Here is a 17,183-nt window from a genome sequence, read left to right on the forward strand (position 1 = left end):
AGTGATGCAACTTGTTGATTCACACACACACACACACACACACACACATGAATAGGCTTAAAATAATTTTATATTCATATTTTTAGACATACAGGGTTAAAATACATAGTCATTCTAGGCTGAAGAAGCAAACTAAATGAAAATGAGTTACATAAACTACAACCCAAAAGTAATGCAATGTATCTAATCCTTCCTCCCAACCTCTGAAGCTGGGTAGGGAATGCCATGCATGTGTACACACTCATGTGCACTCAGGGTCAACATTTCCAATATCTTAAATACGTAGTGCACAGCTGATCCTGCCCTTCTTTCTTCCTCTAAAGTAAGTGGGCGACCCACTGACCTCGATCAGGGTCACCACACATGTGGAAGGGAGGTTTAAACCTTCCTCACAAACCATTTCTTTTCCAAAATTTGTCCCCCTTCTTTAGCCTTCTCGCGGTGTGGGTGTGGGTGTGATTTGATAAACAAGTGGTGAGGGGAAGGTTTAAATGTCTCCTACCCTGGCCTCAATCCAGATCAGGGTCCCAAAGGCTTACACTACATATTAAACATATTGTGTCATTTGCAGACACGCAACATCCCTGTGTTTAATTTCTTAATATTAATTTCTATGGTACTTTTTTTGCTACTACCGCTTTTATAATGTAAGAACTCGTTTATACCAAATAATAATAATAATAATAATAATAATAATAATAACAACAACAACAACAACAACAACAACAATAATAATAAATTTATTATTATCCGGATCGAGGCAGGGTACAACATAAAGTATGAGTTAATAAGTTTGAAAACTTACCTTTTGATTTTTCCTTGTTTTATTTGGCTAACGTGATCTAGCTTTTCCGGCTCGGTGATGTAACTTGTTGATTCAACTAAAATGACACTAAAAGCATTGCCAACTTATCAAAAACCCTATAGTTTTTTAGGTAATGAAATATTACACCATTTGCAAAAACATGAATGAAGCAAAACATATTTCAATTTTTGGAGAGACATCCAACATTATTGCTGGCATGAGGGAGTTCATACAAGCTTACTTCCCCGCCCCCTTGTTCCTCCAGAGCTCCTCCTAAATAGTGGGATAGGTTTGGTATGAGGAGTTGTGGGGGGAGGATTCCCCAAAATCAAATGGAGGGCCAATCACCAGCAATAAATGCCTCCCCCTAACTTTAAGTGCTACCACAATTCCTTTCTAGCAATGTGACACTGGATGGCACCCTTAGATCTTAGACCTAGGCAGGATCTACACTACAGCTTTAAAACAGTTTATGTTTTGACAACTGTTGGGGTCCATGACACACACTCCATATACAGTTTTCAAAATGTTTTCAAACTGTTTTATCTTTCTTGGTGTAGATCTGGCCCCACACTTCTCAGAGCCTTAGAATGGTTAACAATATTTTAAAACCAACCCAAATATCCTATTTTTCATATAATTTGCATTTATAAGTGTGATCTGGAGAACCCAAGCATTTATCTGGAGAATCTCTGATCATTTTTGAGCAAACTATTACTGTAGCAGTATCAGAGATCAGTCTCAAAACTTAAAATCTGAAAGCTTCCTTTCCAATATCAGTGCAGCCTCTAACTCCTTAAAGATAAATAAAAGGTTATAAAAGTCTGAAGCCAGAAAGGTTGAATGCCCAGAAAGGTTGAATGCCCAGGGCCAAAGATATTGGTTTGAGGAAGAAAAGCCAAAGGAAGCCTCCTCCCATATGTACCTGCCCGGACCTTAAGATCATCTACAGGGGCCCTTCTCCGTGAGCCCCTGCCAAAGGAAGTGAGGCAGGTGGCTACTAGGAGGAGGGCTTTCTCCGCTGTGGCACCCCAACTGTGGAATAAGCTCCCCAGAGAGGTCCGTCTGACACCTACACTGTACTCTTTTCGTCGCCAGCTGAAGACCTTTTTATTCTCTCAGTATTTTAACACTTATTTTTAACTTACATTTAAATTTTACTGTTCTAACTCTGTATTTTAATCTTATATCAATTTTGCTGCATGGTTTTATCCTGGCTGTGCTTTTTATACTGTATTTTGTATTTGTGTTTTTAACCTGTTGGTTGTTTTATTATTGTTTTAATTTTTGTGAACCGCCCAGAGAGCTTCAGCTATTGGGCGCTATAAAAATGTAATAAATAAATAAATAAATAAATAAATAATATATTTGGAGCATGAATTCCTTTAAAACAATTGAGAACCTTAGTGCATATAAATAAAATAAATAATACATGCCTGGAAAACAATTCATTTCGTCACAATTCAAGACATTTCCCTACACATCCTAGTAAATTATAATAATGACTAGGTTTAAATGAGTAGAATGGGTAGACCCATTGAAATGATTGAGATTTAAGTTAGTCATGACTAATTTAAGTCCCATTCATTTCAATGGATCTACTTTAATTAGGACTATGTTGGATTTCACCTTTCTCTGCTGTGGCACCCCGGTTGTGGAATGAGCTCCCCAGAGAGGTCCGCCTGGCGCCTACACTGTACTCCTTTCGTCGCCAGCTAAAGACCTTTTTATTCACTCAGTGTTTTAACACTTAATTTTAACTTAAATTTAAATTTTACTGTTTTAACTCTGTATTTTAATCTTATATCAATTTTGCTGCATGGTTTTATCCTGGTTGTGCTTTTTATACTGTATTTTGTATTTGTGCTTTTAACCTGTTGGTTGTTTTATTATGGTTTTAATTTTTGTGAACCGCCCAGAGAGCTTCGGCTATTGGGCGATATAAAAATGTAATAAATACATAAATAAATAAAATAAATAAAATGTTTAAAACTAGAATAGATGATTATGGTAATAAAGATACAGTATCTAAGAAACTAGCTATGAACCAAACAATTTTCATTTAACTTCATACCTGAACGGTCCATCAGTTTTAAAAGGGCTAGTAACATGCAGACTAAGTTTCCTCAACTCATAACATGGAGATTTGCATTTTAATATACCCTGTAAATAAATGGAAAGAGGTATTAGCCATCAAGTTCACCGTTCATCTTTTTTTTAAAGACTGCTGCTTTTGAGGAGTCAAGTTCTAAACGTATGCAGGACAGTATCCCAGAGTATCATTTCACAAATTCAAAAAGCATTAGCGGAACTCCGCCAAATCTTTACGTTGCGCAAGTGGTTGTTCATTATGCTACTTGTTGTACAACCACTTGTGCAATCAGTTGCACTAGAGAAATGCACAGCTAGTTATACTATGGGTTGCACAAGCATAATTCACAACCACTTGCACAACAGGTTGTAAAACTGCATGCGCAACCATGCTTCTACAAACATAACTTTACCTGGATTCTCCTCTTGTGCGTAGTTTGAGATCTAGTTCCCACTAGCATGATGTAATTTGCACTAGTGGAATGACACAGACGGCACTGCCCTACAGTGTTGTGATTTGACCTGGCCCAATTAGACCCTGCAACATCTGAACCGAAGTCTGTTTTAGATTTAAGCATAATGTAAAATCCAGTACAGCTGTGGGAAGTTAGTGGCTATGCAAACTTTCTCTGCCCAACGTCTCAGCGAATTACTGGAAAAGGAGGGGCGGGATAAATGTTGGAAGAGTAAGATGCCTTGAGCAACTGCAAACGTTGGCTTGGAGCTTGATTCTGATTTATTACCGGAGAAATTTTCTCTGGTAATTGAGCATGAGAGAAAGAGGGCTGTTTAGAGGGGTGTCCAAAATTATGGGTCCAAAATTCCTAGTCAGAAGATAGTAACGGATGAGTTGGCAACACCACCCCTGTTTATAAGCTGATACACATATTTTAGTGCCTAGAATCCTTCTTCACCTGCACTGGTCTGGTCTGGTCTGTTCGTGCTGCCAGATAATCTTGTAACATGGAAACTCTAAACTGAAAACCGTTGTTACGCAAGGACTTGGGGACTTTTTCAGGGTCTCTGCCAAAGAACAGCCACTCTAACTTTACTATCTGAAACTAGGGATGCTGGAGAAATTCAAGATGGACTAAAATAAGTTTGGATTTCTAAATATCTGACTTGCAGAATCCGCTGCAGTCCAGAATCCGCTGCGGACCGTGCAGACTCTGCAGACCTACGGATGGTTTTGTTTTGTTTTTTACTTTCCCAAAATTTACGCGAATTCATTCACAGGAAAAGACGCATGTTTCTGCTGAGACATATGTCATGCTAGAAAATATATGAGGGGAAAAGTTGAATGGAATGGGGGACAATGTGTAAATGTTACATACTAACAAAAGTTATGTAAATTTTTGCAAAATTTCTTATGGAATTATTTGTGTATTTTTCTGCATAACAGGGAAAAAATCAAATCCATCTGTGAATGGACACCAGAACAAATGACACTGCACCATCCATGAAAAACACGTGAGACAAATTTCACAAAATTTGCACATTCCTAAGTGAAACACATCCTGCTTGGTTTTCTATCACATCAGCTGTTCAAACACTTCCTGCTTTGGACTCCCCATCCCCTTTGACCCCTCTGTCAATTTAAACCCTTTATTATTAAACGTGCCATAGAAAAGTAAACCCTTTCTGTGCATGCAGTGAGTTTCTTTCTTTTATATCTCAACGGCAGCTACCCAGGTGTGTGATATGTGTTTGTGTGTAAGAGTGTATGTGTATAAAGATGAGAAAAGCTCTATTGCACTCAGATGGTTTCAGTAGCATCATTTACCCAATTTAGTCGAAAGATTACTGGAAGAGAGGCCTTACTGTCCTATCTAGGGTTTTCAAAATGTTCATCATAGATTGCTTCCTCACATGAGAAATTAATCTTTTAAACAAAAGATATTTCAACTTCATAAGAAAAACACTGAAGTCTAAATATGGACTTACTATATAATATCTTAAGAGGTTGCCACCAGGGCAGGATCTACACGACTGCTTATAACGGTTTATAATGGTTATGACAACTGTTCAGACCCAGGACACATTACAAATACCGTTTTCATACCATTTTTAAAGTGTTATATCCTGCTTGGTATGTAACAAAAAATACAACTGATTATTGAAGAACCAATTATAACTGAAAACATATTTCCGGAGTTTCACCATTAAATGTAGAATACTTACAGCAGGTTTAACATGGCTAATCTTAGTCTTCAGAGTGAAAGTCATTGTAGCCCCACCCACTCCAGATAAAGCCTTTGAAACAAGCAACAGCACAGCTTCAGCAGGATACAGGAAGCGGCTTGTAAATTCCACCTTTACGCTTACTTGGCTCCTAAATTGAGATATAAAATAATATATTATGTAATGAAATTGCAGCAAAGGCTACAAAAATCGCAGTTCCTCTACATATCTGATACTGAGCTTCTTTACCCAGGTGGCAAAAAGTGGTAAAAAAAATGACTAAATTTAAATACTGTGAATCTAGTAAACTTATATGTTAAATCACAGGTTTTTATCACTTGTATAAGTTAAAAGATATGCCTTATGGTATAAGCTGAGATCTGGTAAATTAAATCATCCTTCCCTAGATTGGTAATTGTAACCTCCTAAGAAAAAAAAATGGGGAGGAGAACCCCCCTCCAATAAACATCTGCAATGTATAAAGTATTTGAAATACATTTGGGGAATTCATAAAGAAATATTATGCAATGCATAAATTGCCAGTGGCAAAACATTAAACTTGTTAAGCTTACCTCAAGTAATTTACTTAAGTGATGCCCATCTTTCCAAATCAAGAGTTATTTCTGCCAACAATACACTTAAATTCAATGTAATCATTTGAAAAGTATCTCTAAGCACTTATAGGTTCTAGACACTAATAGAATTGTCATTTACAAATGCACTAGGTCACTCGATATCAACTACAAGCACTGATTCAGATTCTGACCAATTGATAGTATAATCCAAAAGTGTGCCAAAGTTATATAAGGTCATTTTTATGTTCAACCTGCTCATATACAAATCTGTAAATTTCTCCACTCAGCCTAACTGCACATGCCAAGGGTTCCAAGCACAAATCAAATATCAAAGAAGAAAGAGGACCACACTGCTGCCTTGTACCCCTCTCTAAACAAAGGAAACTTGAAAGAATTCCATTTGTCATCACTGATGACATAAAAGAGAGATATAAAATTCTAATCCATTTTTAAAATTACTGTAGGAAACCAAATTTTATCAAAGTAACAAGCACAAATGGCCAATATATTTTGTCAAATGCTGTCTTGGCATCAAGTGAGATAATCTTATACAATCTCCCTCCTACCCAGTCCTCTTCTCACATGCAGGAGAGGAAGAGGGAGCAAAGTGGTGGTGTCCACAGATTGTTCCTAATCTGTAGCTTGGATTGGTAAAAGTATGTCTCATTCAAATATCTTTTGTTCTGCAAAATTCCCTGCAATACAAGAAGAGAAAGGGGAGACATTCACATTTGGTAAAACAAAATTAATGACTACTTACTTTGGGGAAATGGTGACAGTATTTCCTTTAGGTAATGAAAAATCAGCAGATTCTCTCCCTAAAATGGTAGCATTGTATACCAAAGGCTTGATACTTGGGTTTTTCAATAGTATCTGTTGCAAAAATATAACACAATTTAATTTATTTCTACTCAACCATTTAGGACAAGCTCTCACAAGGGGACTTCTAATTACAGTGGAACAAAAAATTATGCAATAAAAACAGCATCGGGTACATAAACATACACATACATCCCCACGGCCTGAGTTCGATCCCAGCGGAAGCTGGTTTCCAGCAGCCGGCTCGGGTCGACTCAGCCTTCCATCCTCCCGAGGTCGGTAAAATGAGTACCCAGTTAGCTGGGGGAAAGGTAATAATGGCTGGGGAAGGCAACGGCAAACCACCCCGCTATAAGGCCTGCCAAGAAAACTTCAGCGAAAGCTGGTGTCCCTCCAAGAATCAGTAATGACTCAGTGCTTGCACGAGAGGTTCCTTTCCTTTCCTTCCAATTTTACTTCAATTCTGAAACAGAACTATCAATCCCAGCACATTCCTGTTTTCCCACAACTGCATTGATCTGGGGAGGGTCCATAGCTCAGTGTGATGGAGCACATGCTTGGCATACAGAAGGTCCCAGGTTCAATGCAGGTTCAGCAAGGAAAGAATTCTGCCTGAAACCCTGGAAAGCTGCTGCCAGTCAGCGTCGACAATACTGGGCTAGATGGACCAAATGTCTGACTCAGTATAAGGCAGCTTCCTATGTTCCTATGTTTCCGCTTGTGGTGATTGGAAACATAAAAACAGCCGTTCTGGATTAGACCAAAGGCCCATCTAGTCCAGCATTCTGTTCGCACAGTGGCCAACCAGATGCCTTGTGGGATATCCATGAGAGGAGATCAATGCAATAGCAGTCTCCCACTAACAATCCCCAGCAATTGGCATACAAAGACGTACTGCCCCCAATAGTGGAGGTAATAATATAAATTATATTATCTATTCTCTCCAAGACGACAATTTAGTAAAAGTTATCCCCAGATCCACATTGTACTCTCATTTCTATCAAGAGCCATTTAAAAGTAAAAACCAGAAATATCAATACCTTTCTAACAATGGTATCATGAAGTGGGCCAGCAAACTCAAGAGATTTCTTGGATAAATACTGAGGAAGCCGTTCATATAAATAGACACAAAGCATAAGCATCATGATTGGATTTGGATCACAAATGTCAGTAGCCTGATTTAAAAGAATAAAGCCATGTAAGTTCACACTAAGGGTAAATCCTAGTTACCAGAACTAAATCTTTTAAACACCAAGACATTGGTAAGAGTAAATGTTACTTTCAGTCTGTTGTAGTGAATTGTCTAACCTTTGAAAATAAGAGAGATTGTAAAACTACTTAAATGCAGGTTATATTTTCACTAAGTATTAATATATAGCCCTATTTCTATTGCCATCAATATGTGTCACTTATATTTTAATCTTTATTAAAGCTGAAAAATACAGTACAACATAGGCATTCAAAAATTCACTGCATGTAGTTTTGCAGGGATGTTGACTCCTTCATTACTGTATCCCAATCATGTGGAGTTCCTCAGTAAAGGAATAGGATAAAACATTTCAAAGAATTGGTTCATTCATAATCCCATAAAAACATGGCATTATTCATGGCAGTAAAAATATAATAGAACTTTTCGCAATTAGAGTGATGCAGATTAAAGAACACAGTTAGCAATGCAATTTCTTTAGACAGTCAGATTTTATGGATAAAGGGGGAGGTGCATCTACCAAATTATCAGATGCAGCACCAAGCACACTTGAGGGGCAGGGAGGAGGGCCACCCTTTGTGTACAGGAATTCCATTTTAATTGCACTTAGATCCCTTTGAAACATTTCACTTTGATTTCAGCAGGACCTACAGTAAGTACAACTAACCATTTATGGATTTAAATGGTTCTTTTTCAAAGAACTGAAAACACTTCTTGCAGACACACACACTCTCCATAAAACAACAGTTAAAATAGGTTACGATTATGATTACAGAGAGAAGGCTGAAACTAAGGATGTTAGATGTTTGCCAATGGCCACTGTGAATTCATAGCTGAGCTAAGATTTCAACTACAAGTTTTCATGCTCCTAGTACCTACTAACACTATATCAGCCCTCACTCTAGGATTTAAATTGCTGCCCTGTATAAGAATCTATACTGAAGAGGCTCTGATCCGCATGACCTTGATAAATCAGAGCCTTAGACAAAAAATGCATTATCCTGAAGTTCAGCTTAGGATTCATGTTTGCTGACAGACTAAAGTCTGTTGAAACACAACATTCTTTCAGAGCCTTTTGCTAACAAATAATCTTTAGTTGTGAGCTCTTCTACAGTTATCCTCCTGTCTTTTAAAAAGAAATAACAAATTTACCTGAATGTAAAAAGAAATTTTCATGTCTGAGCATGTATAGTGCTAAATTCTCACACAATAAATAATTGTTTCCTTAAATGTTAGCACCAGTCAAACTTCCTTTAGGGAGGGTGCCACTAAAGAAAAGTCCATCATCTGAAGATCTTAGCAGACCATTAGGATAATTTAGGAGGAGGCACAGCTTAGGGTATTTGGTTCCTAAGCCATTCAGTGACTTTAAAGGTAAGCACCAGCACCTTGATTTAGGATTTGACACATATAGGAAGCCAGGGTGTTTTTTTCCCTACGAAGTGCCTTGCAAACTTGTTACAGCAAGCCTCCTAGAGTTCTAATATACCTTTTGAGGATCTAGATATACACTCTTTTGGACAGCTACTTGAGGATGCAATGGTGACAAAGAAATAAGACTGCAACATTTCATGACTGGCAAAAGTAACACATTATTCAGGAAATAAAGTTAACAAAAGTAAAGTGTGTGTTAAGTAGGATCTCCACATCAGTTTCAACCATGCTTTTATTATGTGGTTCTATTATTATTATTATTATTATTATTATTATTATTATTATTTATTTATATAGCACCATCAATGTACATGGTGCTGTACAGATAACACAGTAAATAGCAAGACCCTGCCGCATAGGCTTACAATCTAATATGGCCTCGGTTTTGCTTCAAGCTGTCTACCAGAAAGGAAGAATTCTACAATACTAATAACAGTTTTTGTGCAACACTGCACTAAATAAATAAATAAACAAAATAGCAAACTGACCAATTTAGAGACAATGTTCTGAGCCAGATTTTTTCTTTTTTTAAAAAAAAAATCCTACAACAATGTATTGACATACCTATATAAATATTCTAAATAAATAATAAATAAATAACAACAACAGAACCTTCAAAAGTAGCCAATTACAGAGTGCAGGGCACAGAATAACTTTTTTTTGTCCCCCATGCTTTAGGGTGGACTCCTGCATTGAGCAGGGGGTTGGACTCAATGGCCTTGTAGACCCCTTCCAACTCTGCTATTCTATGATTCTACACAGATTTTTTAAAAAACATGGATGGCACCCCATACTACTCTTGTGAAGGTATATTTCCTGCCCTTCCTTCCCACTGCAGCCTACCTCCCCCAACCCCACAAAAAGCCTCTCCTGGAAGTTGGGGGATTCTGACGAAAGGCCTGGGTTGTGGGGCAGGGAGCTGCAGGAGGAGTCAGTAATCTGGGGAAATTGGACACAGGGAACTTGTGTGAGTGGAAGCTTCCACAACTATTCCTCAACTCAGGTGGACTGCTAGCATCTTGCCTGCCAGTTCATGCTGTCTGGTTATGAAACCAACCCACAAACAAATTAAGATTTTATTACTTGGATTTAAAAGAACAAAAGATTTTGGGACTAAGATATGGTAAGCACAGAACCCCTTGGTCCCTTTTTTAAAAAAAAACTTCATAAATGAGTACAGACAAAACCTGTTGATAAACCAAGTTCAAATATTTCATGCTGAAGACTTCCAGATTTTAAAATGCTATAATCCTCTGTGAAATTACAGTATTCCTATTCACTACCATATTTTTTTAGTTCAAGGAATTATGGTAATAGGATACTGTTATATCAAGCAGTTTTACTTATTACATTCCAATAGGGCACTATGAAAAGGTAATCCAATTCATCCTCCGGTATGCAATTGTTGCAATAAAATAAAAGGAATGCAAAATATTATAAATTAAAAAAGAAAACTATTCATAGAATATTTGTAACTACTTACCAGTACATCTATATCAAGGCTTATTGCATGAAAAGCATTTACAAGGATCAAGCAATTATGAAGATATTGTTCAGAAGCATTTGGATTAGTGTACATATTCACAAAGTGAGTAGAAATCTGCAGATGAGATAAAGATCAAACTCTTTCTGAATATATTTGCAAACAGGTCATGGGCCAAGATTTTTAATGTGATCCCAGGCAATTGATTCACAGCCCCATTTGATAGATTCTGAATTTCTTAACACATCTGGCTCTCCGCTAACCAGTTTCAAAAATTCACATTGTTCCACTCAGAAACAGCTGGAGTTACTCTCTTTCTTTGTACCTTGAACATTGTAGCTCATTGTAGCTTGTTAACATCTTATCCAAATGGTATCATTCTATTTTGTACACTAAAGTTGGGGGGGGGGATCTCAGATAAAGGAGACAATTAAGTGATCCACTTGAGCACAGTGAAGGAAGTAAGGATGGAGAAGATTAGAGAGGAGATAAAAACACCAAAGCCTTTAAAGTGATAAGCCCAGGGATAGGCAACTTTGTGCCTTCTAGATGCTTTGAGCTACAATACCCATAATGCCTGACCCTTAGTCAAGCTAGCTGGGGTATACGGAAGTTGTAGTCCTAAACATATGAAAGGCACCAAGTCGTCTACAGGTAGCTGGAACAGGGACAAAATGAGAGGATAACTTATTCTTCGTTTGTGTTCAAGCATTAGTGAGCCACCACATGGACCGTTTACTATTAATTGCCTATTAATACACTAAAAATCATGTCTTTTATACAATAAAAGCAAATAGTACTTACAACAAAATACTGAACAATGTTCTTACCAAATAAGGGCAATAGCTTGCTACTAGCGCAGCAAGGACAAGGCCATCAAGGAGATTTCTATCGAAGTTTACTATCCATCTTGTAGGTGGTATATCACCTGTTTGAAATAAGATTTTAATGTTTCATCCTGCAGAATTTGTGAGCCTGTTCTGATAAAACTTCTACATTTTTTCCTTGTAGAAAACAGTATCATGTGTGAACTTCAATAATTCAAGAATGCATACACCATCACATTTCTTTTAGGAGTTCTTGAGTGAATAGTAGTGTTGTGATTCCAAGCACTTCCACCCAGATGCGAAACAATAAAGAGGTCCACCGTGTAATCTACAAAGCTTTATTCAACAAATAAGCATCACTTCACACCTGATGGGAGTGTGAATGCTATGAGCTATCCTCTACGCCTTTCAACTAAAGCTGGGCAGTTTCCCCACAGACCAAAAGGCACTTTACCTCAGGAAGGGTCTTTTTGGAGAAACCTCTGACGAGTAGCTACCCTGAAGGACCACCTTCTCTCAACTCCACCCACTTGACCCTGAGGCAGACTCTGGGATCTGTCAACTTTGATGTCCCCATCCCCTTCGAAAGAGGCAGAGTTCCCAGGGGTGGGGGAAGAATGGTCTTTAAGTCTTTGGCAACCTGTCTGATAAGTTCTTGGGAAGATTCATCCTTGACTCCTGAAAAGTCTTAGAGAATCTCTTCTCCCTCTTCTTGTCTTGGCTGATGTACTTCTGGTACTGCTTCTAGATTCTGAGCCTGATTCAGCCCCCGAAACCCCCTCCCTCACACTAGGGAGAAAAGGCCTGATCCTGACAAGCTTCATTCCCTCCCACAATATTCCCTTATCAAATTATATTGGTAGGTTTTCAGCTCTCAGACATCTTTATAGGATGAAGATCACATTAAGTCTAATGACATCAGATCCAGATGATGGATATAGAGATTGACATGCTGTGCAATTAAGCACATGACAGTATTTACAAATGAACATTTAGGTACAAAGGATCAATGCATGTTATCTTAAAATGTTTTGATGGCTTGTTTATGATTCTCTAAGATACTACACACAGAAAGCATGGAGGTAAACCACATGTTTACATTCTTATATGTAACTGCACTTAAAGCTCAAAGTCATTATATTGTACATTAAAGACTAACAAATTTATTATGGTATAAGCTGCCACAAGACTCTTATTTATTTTTGCTGTGACAGGTTAACATGGCTACCCGCTGTAGATTGTGTTTTAGTACTTAAGGTTCCAGAAACTCTCCTGCAAATTTGCTAAATATGTTAAATAATTTGGAGCTACTTGTCTAACAAATAAAATGGTATTTTATTAAGTAAATGAAAACAGACTCCATTTACTGATACACAGCTGAGCTGACTCATTTTACCTCTGCTTAAGTATGTGCTATCTCAAATCCTGACAATTATTTCCTGATGCATTCGTGTAGTGCTAATCCATTAATTAAGACACATGTGTCTTAATTGATAATTGTTACTCAGCTTTAATAATTAATACATCAGCACTTAGAATATTTACCAACCAACTTTGCATCAGCACTAAACTCATGGATAAACAACATAATGAATTAAAATGTAACCCAGTTCCAAAACATGACCTTGGAAATTTTTAATATTTAAAGTAATTAAAGAGTTTCAGATGTACTAAAAGCCTAAGACAGAGCCAAGACAACATTAACAAGTGAACATGATAATTCATGAATGTTTCAAGCGATTGAAGTCTTACCATGCTGGGCCTGTCATTAACTTGTCACTGGTAGTAACTGGCTGCCTGAAATTGCCCTTAGATAGTAGCTCAGAGATTCTTATTTGCAGCAAGCTAGCCTTCTAAAATTAAAAGGAGTGTGTGCATGTAATTTACTAGCTGTTCTGTAAGTATGTTTTATATGTATTAGGTCAATTTACTCTCGAGTTTGTGTTATAACACTGAAGTTGTTTATATAGACAACTGCAAAATTATATATTTGTAAAATAAATAAATAAAAGTCAATTGAGCATACTCAGTTCAATGCTAATAGAACTCATCAATTATCAAAGCTACTCTTTCAAAGGAACTCTTAGCTCTTTCTTCTCCTGAGGTTGTCATGAGGAACAGTATAAAGTGATTAAACTAGCTATTTGCATTTAATGCAGAAGCTTCAACTCCCTCAGAAGAAACAGCATGGAAACCATTTTTGTACGAAGTTTTTGGGCTATGGTTACTCACTAAGTAAAAAAGACACATTACTAATACATACAAAACATTCAGTCCAGGGGTAGGCAACCTTCTGCGGCCTGTTGGCACATTTGACAATTTAAGAAACCATCATGGGCACCAGAACAAAATGACAGTCCCAGCAAGTGTGGCTAGTCATAAAAGACAAGTCACCTGCCCAAAAGACTGAATACAAGGCAGAGGGGGATCTGAGCCCCAACAAACTAAACTACACCTTTGAAACCAGTTTTCAGTGCCAAAAGAAACCTAAACTCTTTTTCTCTCCCTTTCCCTTTTAAAAGCTACGTGTTCCCCTTTGAAAGGTTTCTGCACAACAATGGCCATGATTTTTCTGTTACGTTCTTTTATGAGACGTTGAAGTCAAGTTTAGGTTAAAAAGACATTAAATCACACAATGTTTTTCTCTTTGGGTTTCTTCTTTAAAATGTGATTCCAGAAAAGCTGGGAGTTTAAACCTGTATTCTAACTTCTGAAATAAGAGGATTTGTTTTGAAATGGTGGTTTTTAAATTCATGGAGGCAGGCTACTGAACAATTTTGTGGGCAAGCCTGCTCCATGCTCTTCCATAGCATCCTATTATAGCACTGCTATTCTTTGCCAAGATCATCTGAGGCAATGTAGTAAATATGTGTATAGAATCACAGAGTGTTTTTTTTTTAAAATCTGGATGCACAGGTAACCCGGCTCAGGCTACTCAAGTCCCTTTCTTTTCTCATGTAGAACCCTTGGCATACGGGAAAGACTTTCTTTCACCAAAATCAGATGAAGGTAGGGCTGGATTGCTGCCTTCTTGTTTTCGAAACTGCCTTCTCGCCATCATTGCTGATGCTAACAGGTGAGATGGCAGTGAAGAGGAGAAACAGCAACTGCAAAAGCTGCCCTCCTTTCCAGTCCATCTGGGGAACTTGTCTCAATCCTCACTGTTGCCCAGAGGGAGAGGGCCAGTACACGGCACCTGCTGGTCTTCACCTGTGCTGTTGCTGCCCAACTGAGTAAGTGGACCAACGAGCATGTGGTGATGGAAGTAAGGAACAGCAGGAACCTCTCGTCTATAAGGAGCCCATTTGATGTGCTGCAGCCTTGGCAGCTGCCCAGCAGTCCCAAACCCTGATGGTAGTCTAGTTACCATCTGTCAGAAATACACCAGTGAATGCTGACCACCACATCTGGGTGCTTGTCAACATTCCTGGGTGCATCCCGATGTTTTGGGTCACTGACTAAATGTGTGCTATTGAATGCCCCCAATAAGGTGAATTTTGGTGTTAATATGAAGATGCTGGCAGCACTAGGTAAATTTTCTGAATGTCTGAAAATAGATATGTATTTCTCCATTTTTCAGACATTTGAGTGGTTGTCAACATTCACTGGTAAATCTTTGAGCTCCTGGGGATTCACAAAAATTAGTCAGGATCATCAGCAAATTTCAGGCATTAAATGGACCATGTATAATACAAACACATGTGCACACAGCAAAACCCTAAGTCACACCTACTAGCTCAACAAGAATTTATCTTTCTCTCCTCCATCCTTCAGACTCTCCGGTGCTCTCCTGAACTCTGCTCTTTTAGGGTCCTCCCCCTTGGGCAGATTTTGAGATTGCACGGGGGGTGGGTTTGCAGGGAGAAGGGAAATCATCCTCTTCCCATTCTGCTGACGGACATTGTTATGTCAGCAGTTTATGCTAAAATTGGATTCCATCCATGCATATGTGTGTGTGTGTGTGTATCTCTTTCTCTACATATGTATACACAATATATTCAAGGAAGGTTGTACATACTTATACCCTCTCTTCTCCAGATCTATTTAATAAAAAAAAATTAACTACTAAATTTACATCACAAAGAGGTACATAATTCATGGTAGAAATGTCACTTTGCATTTAAAGATTATCTCCTGCTGATTTTTGATGCGAAAGACGGTGAAGGCATAATTAAGTCTTCCATTAGTAATCCAAAACTGCATTTGAAGCATAGGTCAAAAAGAATTATTTAAACAAGTTTCTACAAGCATTCTTATCGCCTGGATAAGTATCAGAGCTTAAGAGATTACCACTGTATGATTGATATATATATATGGAAAAAGTACTTTACACAATGCCCTTGTTCCAACAAAGACCCTGAGGATATCGTTTAAGATATCCTCAAGAAAAAAGGTACAGCACATGCAAGATCAAACTTTTCAATGGCAGCCAGTTCAAAGATTTTATTTCAAATTTATGCTACAGTTCACTTGTATGGAACTAAAGGTGCTGTTTGGTCTAACTTATCAAATACCAAAGCCATCCCACTATTCTTTACGGGAAGACTTCCAGGTAAAATTGCCACCTGCCTGGTTTTAACAGGGTCTTAAAGATGACAGTTCTGTAATTCCATTATTATTATTATTATCATTATCATCATCATCATCATCATCATCATCTTCTCACTCATGGTGGGTTTTTTAGACACACATGATGGGCTTTGCCAAGTCATGCTGTCTTTTACAGATTCAGGAATTTCCTGACAATTGAGCATGTTTTAATTATGACTGCTTTCTGGATGTTGGTATGGATGTATTTTGGTAGGCCTAGTTTCTGAAGATTTTCTGTATAGTTTTTTGATGTGATGCCAGTGACTGAAGTAACAAACTGAGTAATTGTGACCTTTTCCTGTTGCCATAGTTCTTTGACTTTCATGGCCAGTGGACTATATTTTTCTCTCTTTTCCTCTTCCTTTTCTACAACATTTTTGTCATTGGGTATTGTCAATGAGGGATGTGTGTTTTCCCTTTTCGTCTATGACCGTTATGTCTGGTCAGTTGCAAGGCATTGTCTTGTCTGTGTCAATTGTTCTGTCCTAGTATATTTTATGGTCTGTATTTTCCAAGATTGTTTTGGGTGAGTATGTATAATATGGTGTAGGTTGTCTGATGAGGTTGAATTTGATGGCCAGTTGTTGGTAGATTATTTTTGCAACTGTATTCTGTCTGCCCGTATAGTCCATTCCTGCCAGAATTTTACATCCTCCTGTTATATGGTCTATTGTTTCTTGAACTGATGGCATTTGTTACATAAATCTGTTATTATTTCCTACATAAAACTGTTGTTGTTGTTGTTGTTGTTGTTGTTCCATGGCTCATTATTAACCCATAAAAATAAGAATGAAATTATTCAGGCTAGAACAGTGACTAGTACAGGGGAAAACTAAATTTGGAGGAAACTGGTGCTTGAAGCAGGTTGGAGGCACTTTATACATTAGAGCAGCACATAGAGGCTGCCAGAAGTGCTTCTACATGGTGATAGTTTCCCACAGGATCTATTACCTAAGTGTTGTCATGTGGCACCAATGGGGGATTTACTCCCAAAGCTCTAATTAAATAAAGTAGTTTTAAGGAAGTATTTAAAGAATTTCACACTTTGAGGAACAGAAAGATTCAAAAAGAAAGAAGTGGAGGACATGAAAAATCATATATGCATATAGTCCTAGAGGTGTCAAAGGTATCGGTGCATCTGTTGTAAAAAGAAAACTGAAGCAGTTAATTA

The 17,183-nt window shown here is 37.8% G+C and overlaps 1 protein-coding gene across 1 annotated transcript in view; it reads right to left on the reverse strand.

Moving 5' to 3' along the window:
• CFAP47 (cilia and flagella associated protein 47) overlaps positions 1-17,183 on the reverse strand; it is a 255,076-nt gene that overhangs the window by 163,393 nt on the left and 74,500 nt on the right. Inside the window, exons 34-40 of the mRNA XM_063127690.1 lie at positions 11,426-11,523; positions 10,596-10,712; positions 7,512-7,646; positions 6,413-6,525; positions 5,078-5,228; positions 2,880-2,968; positions 806-892 (exon numbers count right to left, since the gene is read on the reverse strand). Coding sequence (XP_062983760.1) covers positions 806-892; positions 2,880-2,968; positions 5,078-5,228; positions 6,413-6,525; positions 7,512-7,646; positions 10,596-10,712; positions 11,426-11,523 — 790 coding nt within the window. The remainder of the gene's footprint in view (positions 1-805; positions 893-2,879; positions 2,969-5,077; positions 5,229-6,412; positions 6,526-7,511; positions 7,647-10,595; positions 10,713-11,425; positions 11,524-17,183) is intronic.

Source organism: Elgaria multicarinata, chromosome 5 (genome assembly GCF_023053635.1).
Source record: "Elgaria multicarinata webbii isolate HBS135686 ecotype San Diego chromosome 5, rElgMul1.1.pri, whole genome shotgun sequence".
Lineage (NCBI taxonomy): Eukaryota > Metazoa > Chordata > Lepidosauria > Squamata > Anguidae > Elgaria > Elgaria multicarinata.